This window comes from Aphelocoma coerulescens, chromosome 18 (assembly GCF_041296385.1).
Source record: "Aphelocoma coerulescens isolate FSJ_1873_10779 chromosome 18, UR_Acoe_1.0, whole genome shotgun sequence".
In the NCBI taxonomy this organism is placed as follows: Eukaryota; Metazoa; Chordata; class Aves; order Passeriformes; family Corvidae; genus Aphelocoma; species Aphelocoma coerulescens.
The window spans coordinates 9,307,489-9,318,831 of NC_091031.1; the positions used below are offsets into that span (position 1 = coordinate 9,307,489).

Sequence of the window (11,343 nt, forward strand, 5' to 3'; positions counted from 1 at the left end):
GCTGCAAGTCAGACTCTCACTGCTCTTTGTAGAGAAGATTAAAATCTTCCATGTCTCTTGAAGAACCAACACCAACACTCCAAAAAAAGAAAAGTGCCAGGGGAAACAGGTACCAATTTGACAGAAAACAGGCTCAGCTGAAAGACACAAAGAAGTGCTTTGCAGGCACCCCCCAAAGCTACTGGCAGCCACACATCTCAGAACAAGCGTGTCAGAAGCTGGCACTTGTACAATCACCGCATGCTGGTGGCACAGACAATGTCCTGAATCAGTTCCACTCCACACCCCCTACGGTACTGACCAGCAGCAAACTCACTCAACAAGCCTATTACAGGAATCAACAGAGTATGAAAGAAACCAGAAACAGACTTAGCAAAAGGTTTATTTCATAGAGTCCAACCAAAGCAGTTTCAGAAGAGAGTTACGTAGGAATGACAGAAAAATAATCAACTTAGAATTCTGGGCTGGCCCAAGGGGCACGAGCGTTTGGGGCTTTAGTCAAGAGACAGTGACCAGGAGTTTGCTGCAAACACAGGAGTTTTACAGCCCAAGTTTGGTTCCCAGGCCCAGGCAGCAGCCAGGCCGCTCCTGCCCTCTGAGCACCGCCATCCACTTCGGACAGCCCTGTCCAGTTACCTTCAAATCGTTTGTGCCTGTCGTAGTCCTCCGAGCAGGGGATCTCGACGAACTTGTCGCGCAGGTTGTCGCTGCGATGTGCCAGCACCTCGGTGACCCCATCTCCGGGGGTTCCCCCCTCGGGGATCCCACCCTCGGCGCGGAGGCGGCTCCACACCACGAGGCCGCCGCCGGCCGCAGCGGACAGCAGCAGGAGGATCGCTGCCTTCAGCCACCTTCCCCGGGGATCCTGCTGGAATCTGCCCTTCCTAGCGCTGCGGAGGGAGCACAGAACGGGCCCCATGAGCGAGGGACAGTCCGAGCGGGGGGGGACCGCCCTGGCCGGTACCGGGGAGCCCCGGGCCCATACCCCTGGTTTGGAGCACAACACACGCCTTACAAACACACGAGTTACAAACACGCGGTTCCCTCCCGCTCCCGGCCCCTTCCCCGGCGGGACCCCTGGTTTGGAGCACAACACACGCCTTACAAACACACGCGGTTCCCTCCCGCTCCCGGGCCCGGCGCTGCGCGACCGCCTCCCCACCGGGGCTCCCCCGAGAGCCGCAGCGCCGCCGGGCCTGGGCACCACCGCCCCCGGGACAGCGGGCAGGAGGTGCCGGCCAGGGCCCCGCGCCGGTACCTGCTGTGCCGGCGGCCGCCGCGGCCCGGCCCCAGCCCCGGCCCCGGCCCGGCGCTGTCGGGGCCGCGGGGCAGCGCCCGGCGCTGCGGAGCCATCGCTCCTCCTCCGCCTAGAGCGATGAGCTCGGCGTGCCTCACCCTGGCCTGCCGGCCGGCCTGCCTGCCTGCGCTCGGCCGCCGAGAGGGAGTCGGAGGATCCAGCGCAGAGCCGGGAGCGGCGGCGGGGCGGCACTGGGACACCGGGACACGGGGACAGCGGGACAACGGACACCGGGACAGCAGGGCGCGGGCGGGCAGCGCCGGGACAGCGGGGCCGGCACAGCGGGACGCGGCCGGGAGGGGTGTGCCAGGACGGCGCGGCGGCAGGCCAAAGCAATCGAGGGTAGAGCATGCGGCGGCGCCTGGTGCACCTGGATCTGAAGGGAGCCGCGCCCCGCGCGCAGTACCTGGAGCAGGTGAGGGAGGAACCCGGGGCGGGTGAGGGATGAACGTGGAGCAGGTGTGGAATGAGCCTGGGGCGGGTGAGGGATGAACGTGGGGCGGGTGAGGGATGTGTCTGCGGCAGGTGTGAAATAAGCCTGGGGCAGGTGAGGGATGTGTCTGGAGCAGGTGTGGAATGAACCTGGGGCGGGTGAGGGATGAACCTGGGGCGGGTGAGGGATGTGTCTGGGGCAGGTGTGGAATGAACCTGGGGCAGGTGTGGAATGAACCCGGGGCAGGTGTGGAATGAACCCGGGGCAGGTGAGGGATGTGTCTGGGGCAGGTGTGGAATGAACCCGGGGCGGGTGAGGGATGTATTTGGCACAAGTAAGGGATGTATTGGGCTCAGGTGAGGGATATACCTGGTGCAGGTGAGAGGGGAACAGGGTGGTGGCACTTGTCATAGCCCAGCTGCATCGCCACTGTCCCCTGCCTCCTGCAGGTGCTGCCACTGCTCCGCGCCCTGGGTGCCACCGGGCTGCTGCTGGAATATGAGGACACCTTCCCGTACACGGGGCCGCTGGAGCTGCTGCGGGCACCCCACGCCTACAGGTACCGCTGTGTACCCCACAGGTAGCTCTGCACACCCACAGGTGCCCCGGGGCCGTGCCCAGCGGGCACTGATGTGTCGCTGTCCCGCAGCCCCGCGGAGCTCCGGGCGCTGCTGAGCCGGGCGCGGGCGCAGGGCCTGGACGTGGTGCCGCTGGTGCAGAGCTTCGGGCACATGGAGGTGAGCAGGGGTGTGCTGGGCTGGGTGAGAGTGGGGGTGTGCTGAGCCAGCAGTGCCCACGAGGACAACAAGGCCGGTGGGATCCTGGGGTGCAGTAGGAAGAGCGCTGCCAGCAGGGCAGGGAGTGATCCTGCCCCTCTGCTCGGATGGTGACATCTGGAGCGCTGTGTGTAGTTCTGGGCAGAAACTGATGCCCAGGAAGTTCCACCTGAACATGAGGAAAAACTTCTTTCCTGTGCAGTGACCGAGTGTTGAAAAGATTGCCCAGAGAGCGTGTGGAGTCTCCCTCACAGGGGATATTCCAGAACCTTCAGGACACGGTCCTGTGCCCTGTGCTCTGGGATGGCTCGGCTGGAACAGGGAGGTGGGGCCAGATGAGTCACTGGGGTCCCTTCCAGCCTGAACCAACCTGTGATTCTGTGTTGGGAAATTTCCAATCCAAGTCCCAGTGCTCTGGTTATCCAGCTCCGCCAGCTACAGGATTTGACATCAGGTTCACACTGCAGTGACCTCCCTGTTTCCTTCTCCCACCCTGTGAGGTGCTTTGTGGGTCAGAGACTCCCCAGCACCGTGGAGCAGCAGCTGTGCCCCCCAGCCTGTCCCCGGGGCTCAGTCGAGTCAAACCCCAGGTTTAGCAGGACACCTGCCCTCAGAGCCTCGGTGACAGGAGGATGCTGCCGTCCCCTCACGTTGCAGCTGTCCCCGAGCTCCCCTTTCCCTTGCAGTTTGTGCTGAAGCACAGGGAGTTTGCCCATCTCCGGGAGGTGAAGGCGCTGCCCAACACCCTGAACCCGCACAAGGAGGAGTCGCTGGCACTGGTCAAAGCCATGATTGACCAGGTCATGGCCCTGCACGAGGACTTACAGTGGTTTCACATCGGATGTGATGAGGTGGGACTTCTCTTGAGCCAGCAATGTTCATTTTCTTTTGAGGAATGATAGTAAGGGCTAAGGCTGCTGCATTTCAGTGGTGCCCAGGCCACATTTGGGTGGGGTTTTGGGGACAGAAAACACCACTCAAGCCAGTGTAGAAAAGTCTTTTGACAAAAGTCTTTTGACTGATTCCAGTAGCACAGCTTGTCATTTCCATAGGTACAAGTGTAATATCAAAGTATTGAAAGCAGCTTCTTAAAGCTAACTCAGCATTTGGGTTTAGGTCAAGTGAGTATTTGAAGTGAGATATCAATTAGAGCTGCTCATTAAGAATCCTGTAAGTTTGACATGAGATGTTGGCTCTTTATTCTGGCCAAGTTACTCAAAGTAAGCCCTTTTGTGGTGGGAAGTGTTGGGTTTTTTTATCTTGGTAGTTTGTCTTCTTGAGAAAGGAGAAAACTCAAGTTTCTCTTTTTCATAGTTTCTTAAAACAGTCCTGATGGCACACAGATCCCTGGAGTTCATTGTGACCACTTACCTGTACTGATCTTAGTTTAGCATTTTGTATCCTGTTGTGTTGAAACTGGTGGGAAGGTTAGCCACGGAGCTGCAGGCTTTTTTAAAGCAAAATGCTATTTATGTAGAATAAACATGTTTTAGATAAAACCTGCTCTAAACCAGCAAATTTTAAAGCGTTCACTCTCTGCATAGGACCAAGTATGCTGGGCCACCTTTGGACACGTCCCCAAGTCACTTCTAGACCCACATTTGGATGATCTCCTTCCCTGAGATAGGAACTCATTTTATCTACCTCAGGTCCTGATGTGTTGCTAGATTTGAAGTGAATAAACGTGGTGAGAGCTACTTCCAAGGACAGACCTTCCAAAGGCAAATAGGGCATGTAGATATTTTAATTCCTGCAGGAAAATTCCCTTAAGTGATGCATGTAATCATGGCCACAGTCTTCTGCAGACTGATAGAAATGCCTGCAGTGTCTTCAGCACTGAGAGGTGCTTTTGAATGTGTCCACTCAGTGGGTCACATCTGGGCAAAGGTTTTGAATATTGTCTAACTCACTTTCTCTATTTCTATACAAGGAGTCAGGATTATTTGCTTGGTGTTTCAGGTCTACTGCCTTGGCGAAGGAGAGGAGTCAAAGCAGTGGCTGCAGCAGCAGGACAACACTCCAGAGAAGCTGTGCTTATCCCACATAAAAGCAGTTGCCACTTGTTTGGCCTCATCCTACCCCATGGTGACACCCATCGTGTGGGACGACATGCTCAGGGGGATGAGTGAGGAAACACTGGCAGGTGTGTGACCAGCGATGGGGTGAGGCAGGTTTACACAGCCAGGTAAAACAGATTGGTTGGCAGCTGAATCTAATGAAAACAACAAATCTGACAAGAGTTGAGGTGTGGTCAGGTTGACTAGAGAATAGAAGTGCTCAGTCCTTGGCTGTCACAGAGTCCCTGTGTGAGTGTGGGCCAGTCTGAACACTTTAGTTTTCCATCACAAAACGCTCACCCTGCAGTGGCTGCCATCAATTCTACTTTCTTTACACATTGAAACAACAACCTATTGACATTTGTGGTCCAAGTCTAAGTCTCTGTGCCTCTCACCACCTTCTGATGTCTGTTGCTGCCCTTTGCAGCACCTGGTCCCAGTGGTGCAAACTCCCACAGAGAAGCTGCAGCCCTGTGAGCATCTTTGTGATCATGGTGCACATCATGAGGACTTTGATACCGAATTGTGGGGTAGCTCCAAGACCTTGACATCACAGGTCTTGTTTGTTGAAAAATATCAAACCACTGCTAAAATTTGAGTAGTCTGAGTATAGATGGAGTTCCAGCATTTTCAGAGCTGTCCTACATGGCTGCTGCAAACAGATTTAGACAGTACCAGGAAGAGCTGTGCAGCTCACCTAGCAGTGACTGACCTATTCAAGGCTTTGATAGCAGGAAATCATCCCCAAAAATGCAGGTGGGACCCATGGAGTTCCACAAGAGCAGTACAGCATCTAGCTAAGTGCACTCTACTGCCACAGGCAGTAATGGACTCAGCAAATTAAAATGTGATGGAGTTAAAATACTGAATTTCTGCACAATTTATTGCTGTTTCTGTAGGGGTCAGTTTCACATATTTACAGCTAGCTGTGTAGTTGATTATAAAAGGATTTAAAGCTAAATTTGTATCTTTACTTGTACTTCAAAGGCATCTTGAAAAGCTACATTCTGTGCAAACACAGCCCAGGCACTCTGTAAGTGAAAGGGTGAATGTTACATTTGAATTTAGCTAAATCTTGTGTGTAGAGCTCTGCCAGTGGTACACACATAGATGCAAGGAGCTGAGAATGAGGTGGGCTTGGGGCAAATGGGGTCTCTGATATATTGTCACTGCTCCTCCATATCAGTGGTTTCAGGATGCCTGAGGACAGTAGCCCCGGGCATGTGCCAAGTCCTGGCCAGGCTGAAAATGCCCGGGGCACTTCACTGTTAAGTGACAAGCCAAAGTTCTAGTCACGTGCTGCTGCACCAGTACCCTGTACTGAGCTCTCCTTTTAACTGGCTGTTTTCCATTACTTAGAAAACCTCTGTTCCTTTCAGGGTCTGGGGTCCCACAGCTGGTGCAGCCGATGATCTGGGACTATGCAGCAGACATCGACGTGGAGGGCAAAGGTTTGTACTTCTCTGCTGAGCTGAGCTGTGTAGAAGTAAAATAGCCAAAGCAGAATTCTATCATTTAAACATACCTTAGTTGGACACCAAAACATTCTGGTTTTGTTAAATTGGTTTTTATTGCTTTAATAGCATAAATACAGCCCTTGTTTGATTCCACATCATAGTTGCTATTACTTATTTTCTATTTATGTTTCCCCTATGAATGACTTGCATTGTATGCTGCTTAATTCTTTTCAGCAGAGCTATGGAATTACTCATAGGAGATTCAGAGGTTTTCCACAAGCATTATTACATTAACTCTCCTTGCATTAACACCAGTAGGAGCATGTAACTCTGTATTGAACAGCTCTGCAAAAGAAGCTTCAAGGCTTCATACATCTATAGAATTCAAAGGGAAGCTCCTAAAGGCTCCAGTCAGGCATCTACCATGCATGCAGGTATTTCTTTGTTGCAAGAAGAATCAGCTGTCAGATGTTGTGTATGCTTATTACATGCTCTTAGCATGGTTGCAATACAAGGGAGTGGAATACAGTAGCTGGCACATGAAAACAGGAGGACATCCACTCAAAAGGCTGCTCAGATAGGGTGTCAAATCCCCCCATCCTTGCTGATGCTCAAAGCTTGACAGGAAGAGGCTCAGCAGCCTGTTGGATCTGGAGCTGTGATCCTCTTCACTGCAGTCAGGGCTGAAACTGGAGAAAGCTCATCCTGTGCGTGTGCCTTTGTGTCTCCCTGCAGCGCAGCTCCTAGAGAAGTACCGCAGGTGTGGCTTCTCCAAGGTGTGGTTTGCAAGTGCCTTTAAGGGAGCCACGGGAGTGAATCAGTCTCTAACACTGGTTGGGCACCACCTCAGGAACCAGCTGGGGTGGCTGCAGGTGGCGAGCAGGAGCCCTGCTGATGTCCTCGAAGGTATCGCGCTGACCGGCTGGCAGAGGTGAGGAACAGCCTCTTGTGTGCTTCCAAGGGTCACAGATAAGCAAACTTCCACCCAAAAGCTCCCTAGGAGGTACAGGGAAGCTGGGGATTTAGAAGGGAACTTTGCAACCCTGCAGTCCTTCCTGTCAGTAACTGCTGGGCCTCACCCCTGGACTATGAAGGGTGGATTTCAGAGTTCCAATCAGCTCTACAGCACTAACCAGCAGGAAGAATGGCTTTGGGGACACCACCACCAGCAGATTGGGTTTGAAGGCTTGAATGGATTTTGTGCCACCTTGAACTGCTCATAGACACTGTAGTTCATATATGGTGTGTCTATCTGAATGTCTGATGGGAACTCAAATACAGTGAAATTGCATAAGAGACAAGAACTTGTTCATGTAATGAAGGAGTAAAACATTTTTATGCAAGTCAGGAGGTCTAAGGGAATACCAGAGAGTTGAATTCCACTTTCTGATCCTAATTTGCCTTGAGAATTTGGTTTGTATCTGTTCTTACTAGTAAAACAGGAACACTTCACATTTCAGAGAAAAGTGATCCCTTCTCTGAAACAGAAACTGATGTTTCTAAGGCTCTTTGAATTTTAGTGATTGAAATATTAAAACTTCCCATTGTTTAGTATGTTCTAACAGTAAAATGTGCAATTAATGGATGTTTTCTTCTGTAGGTACGATCACTTCTCTGTTTTGTGTGAGCTTCTCCCCGTGGCAATTCCATCATTGGCCGTGTGTCTGCAGGCACTAGAGAATGGTACAATGACAACTTTCTTCTCTCTCAGCTAATGCCTAGCACAGGAGTGAAGTGACCTTGCCCTAAGGTTGGCACAGGCTTGTTATATTTTGAGGTGATTTGCTGAATTGATCACGGCCTGAATTATGAACAATAAATTACAATTTGCACTATGGGAGCAGAGAAGCCTCTTGGCCTAAGTATTTAAAAGTAGCCATTGTATACTCATCATTTATTGTGATCTAACACACAAATGGTCAAAAACTTCATGCTTATATTAAAAAATAAATTTAAGATGCAGAATTGCTTTTCAATCTGATTTGAAACAATAGTGATATATAAATGAGACCACTGCAGCTCCTGCTCCCACCCACAAGTGTTTTTCCTTCTTTTATTTCCATTTCACCTTTTAAAAAATTTTTCACCTTTTAAAAAATTTTTCACCAAAGGGGAACTACTAAGCCAATGCAGAACACTCCAGAAAACCCTTCTTGAATGAACATTTTGGTTTCTTAGGCTCTCTACTCATTTCCACTGTCTTCTACCAGGTGGCTATTCTGAAAAGGTTAAAGAAAATGTGGAAAAGCTCCTGGGAATGTCTAACCTGGAAATTGATACTTTCATGAGGTAAAATTCCAGCTGCAGAACTCAGGTGCTTCTCCTTGTGTGGTAAGTTCAGAAACTAACAGATCCTCTTTGGACAGCACGAGTCTGGGGACCTTTCCTGGGAGCAATATCCTCACACTTGTGACACAAGTTAGTTTCTACCTCAAGTCATCAGTGGATGAACTCCTCGAAAGGAACAGGTAAAGGGGGTTATGTTGATTCTCTGCCTGGCTGCAGGAGTGCAGGAGCTGTATCATCTCAAAGTGGGGCACAACTCCAGAAAAGTGATTTAAATATCGAGCTCTGCATTTCAGGTGTCATTAACACCTCAGCAGAACATAATATTTAGATGAAAATTTAAAATATTTCAGCAGAATTCCTAAATACTGTATGCTGCTTTGTTTGAAGCATCTAGTTCTTTCCTTAATTACATTTTACTGCTATTTAAAGTGAAAATTTTGAGTGGTGCAGTTACAAAAACAAAGGAGCTTGTAATAAGACTTACATTGCAGCAGATGACCAGGTGATCATCTGCCAGGAACACTCTTTCACAAGCTAATTCTAAAGATATACAGACTTAAATAAACTTACTCCTTAAGCATCATCTCTGTGCAGGAGTTCAGCTAAAGCCTTCCCCACGTCCCTGTCAGTGACAAACACAGACATTGCTGCTGTTTCATCACTGCTCCCACTAACATCCATTTCCAGGTATGTCACAGGCTGGTTCAGCCCCTACCACAGGAAAAGGAAGATTATTCATCCTATCATAATGCACCACTTCCAGCCAGATGCAGTCAGGTAACACCACTTGTTTTGCATTACAGGGGAAATAAAGTCTGACATATTTTGGGCACTCAGGTACAGAGAGTTGTGAGTCCTTACCTCTTTCTATAATTATCTCAGAAGCATCAGTGGGAATCAGACAAAGTATCCATAATATGTTTTTATATAACATTTGGGTTGGAACTAGATGATTTTCAAAGTTCTCTTCCAACCCAAACCATTCTGTGATTCTAATTTTATCTTTGCCTGTCTTTGAGAATAAGTACGAAATTGGTCTCCAAAAGCCTCTCCTGTGTTACTCCTGCACAGTCCTGCTGCACCTTAAGCAGAGGTTGGCCTTGGTGTAGGAGTTCACCCTGGGCCAGATTCCAGGCAGGGCTTGGAATAAAGCCAGGCCCTTCCCCTTGCTCCCTGTCACCATGGGCTTTTCAGAACTTCTCCTAGACATGATGCCAATTCATGCTAAAAGGTTAATTTATAATTAATGATAAGGTGAATATCCAACTGCATCTACTCTTTCTGATAAAACCCAGAATTAAATTCCTAACGAGTCTCACAGTGGGTTTCAGTTACACTTAAAAGGTGTATAGTGTTTTTTTGAGCTTACATTTTGGTACTTTAAAAGTCTTTGCATGAGGAAAGCACCAAAATTAATGGAACTTAAACCAAAACAGCATCAACCTTTTGCCATCTGAACAAAATCAAGTCCTTTGGGCTCTTGTAATAGATGCTTCTTTTCCTGTAAAGTGGTTTTAAGGACAGTACTCCCTTCCAAAGGCCTGGCAGCCAACCCTCCCTTGAGGCAGATCTCACCTGCAAATGTCATTGTTTCTTCTCATTTCTGCTCAGTCTCCTCTCCAAGTGGAATGCTGTGGTGCAAGACCTCCAAGCAGCCATGGAGCAAGTTTTCCACAAGTGTACTATAGAGGAATGGATGGAGGAGAATGTCCACCCCAGCCTACAGAAGCTGCAGCAAGTGGTGGATGATTTAGACGAAGCAATAAAAGCACAAAATTAGGGGCATTTCAATTAGTCTGGCTCATTCCCTGGGAAAACGTGGCTAGTGAAAATCAGCAACTCATCCTTGAGCTGGAATTTGTCATCTTGAGAGTTGAAGCATCAACTGTGGTTAAACAAAAGTGACCTGAAGGCATGAAGGAATTTATTGGCATTATACACTTCAGCTCAATTTTCCTGCTGTAACACATGCTGAGCCTTAATTCACCTGCCTGTAAGCCAGGTTTGCTCCCCTTGCATAACTGCAGGAGTGAGTCACAGCTCACTCTCTTACAAGGCAGGAGAAAAACCCAGTTTTTCTTCCAAATTCAGGATTTGTAGCAATAGACTCTTACATAACAATGACCTGGCAAAGTTCTACCCTAATATTTAGGATACTTTAAAAATGTTTGGGTCATGTTCTGTACCATAACTCCTTCATCTGTCAGCTGTGTTCTGAGTTGTGTCCTACCATTCCATCACGGGCAAGAGGGAGCTCCTGAGGCAGTGACACCTGGGCTTGGAGGGAAAACTGCCTGAACACATTGGGCTGTATCACCTAAGCTCAGTGTAGTCTCATTCCCCCAGAAAAGCACCATCCCACTCCCTGAGGCATCTGTTCAGCTGTGTAAAACCTGAAACTGCAACCTGCACTTCCAGGTTTCTCTCAATTTGAGCCATGACTAAAGTTACTAAATATGAGGAAGAAGTGCTGGTTTGTTCTGCTTTAATGTCAAACTGTTCATAATGTACAGCAATATATTTTGGGGACTTTACTGGAGAACTGAGATAATCACCAAAATGGAAATAATTCAGAAGTATTGTATTTAAGTATGTTACTTCACCATGAATATTCCAAATATTTAAATTTTTTTGCTTCATTTATTCCTTTCTTTAAATTCTTTTGGAAGCACCAGTATTGAAATTTTCTTGGAACAAATCCTGAGATACAGGAAGTAAAACTACAGCCTAAGACAAGCTTCAGCTTACTCAATGAGAGCCTGAGAAACTAGGTCCACATGCAGATTTTTATGTAAAAAGAATCAACTGCTGTGTATCCTTGTCACATAGATTAAACTAAACAAGATCTTTATTTTACTTGAATAAAACCTTTGATACTCAAAATGTTTGTGGAAATGTGCTTCTTTTTTGTGTGTGTGGCATGTTGGTTTGGTATAAAGGAGGGAAGATGGAAATATTCATCAGTGGAGAGTTGGATCTATCAGCTTATATGGAATTAAAAGCTGGACTGCTGCAGAAGTGTCAGCAGGGACAC

At 48.7% G+C, this 11,343-nt stretch overlaps 2 protein-coding genes across 10 annotated transcripts in view; one reads left to right on the plus strand and one right to left on the minus strand.

Moving 5' to 3' along the window:
• OGFOD3 (2-oxoglutarate and iron dependent oxygenase domain containing 3) overlaps positions 1-1,353 on the minus strand; it is a 50,147-nt gene extending 48,794 nt beyond the window's left edge. For all 8 annotated transcript variants that reach the window (XR_011155837.1, XR_011155835.1, XR_011155836.1 and 5 more), the window contains exons 1-2: positions 1,259-1,353; positions 637-890 (exon numbers count right to left, since the gene is read on the minus strand). Coding sequence is in view for 2 of the 8 variants with exons in the window: in XM_069032984.1 (XP_068889085.1) it covers positions 637-890; positions 1,259-1,353 (349 nt within the window). In the remaining 6 variants the exon portion in view is untranslated. The remainder of the gene's footprint in view (positions 1-636; positions 891-1,258) is intronic.
• Positions 1,354-1,569: 216 nt separating this feature from the next.
• Positions 1,570-11,334, plus strand: HEXD (hexosaminidase D). Of its 2 annotated transcripts, XM_069032979.1 has the most exons (12): positions 1,570-1,712; positions 2,180-2,289; positions 2,380-2,467; positions 3,193-3,357; positions 4,466-4,649; positions 5,943-6,014; positions 6,756-6,951; positions 7,621-7,703; positions 8,231-8,309; positions 8,387-8,488; positions 8,997-9,086; positions 9,921-11,332. In XM_069032979.1, the coding sequence occupies exons 1-12, from the start codon at positions 1,647-1,649 to the stop codon at positions 10,087-10,089; spliced, it is 1,404 nt and encodes a 467-aa protein (XP_068889080.1). In that variant the 5' UTR covers positions 1,570-1,646; the 3' UTR covers positions 10,090-11,332. The 2 variants fall into 2 exon arrangements, with proteins under 2 accessions (XP_068889080.1, XP_068889081.1); XM_069032980.1 differs by lacking the exon at positions 8,997-9,086 and having other exon boundaries at positions 9,921-11,334.
• The last annotated feature ends 9 nt before the right edge of the window (positions 11,335-11,343 follow it).

What these genes read in the sequence shown, in the direction of transcription:
- HEXD (XM_069032979.1), top strand. Translation starts at nt 1,647, where the DNA reads ATGCGGCGGCGCCTGGTGCACCTGGATCTGAAGGGAGCCGCGCCCCGC. An exon ending in AGAGCTTCGGGCACATGGAG is followed by an intron (nt 2,468 to 3,192) that starts GTGAGCAGGGGT and finishes TTTCCCTTGCAG; the next exon opens with TTTGTGCTGAAGCACAGGGA. An exon ending in GCGCTGACCGGCTGGCAGAG is followed by an intron (nt 6,952 to 7,620) that starts GTGAGGAACAGC and finishes TTTCTTCTGTAG; the next exon opens with GTACGATCACTTCTCTGTTT.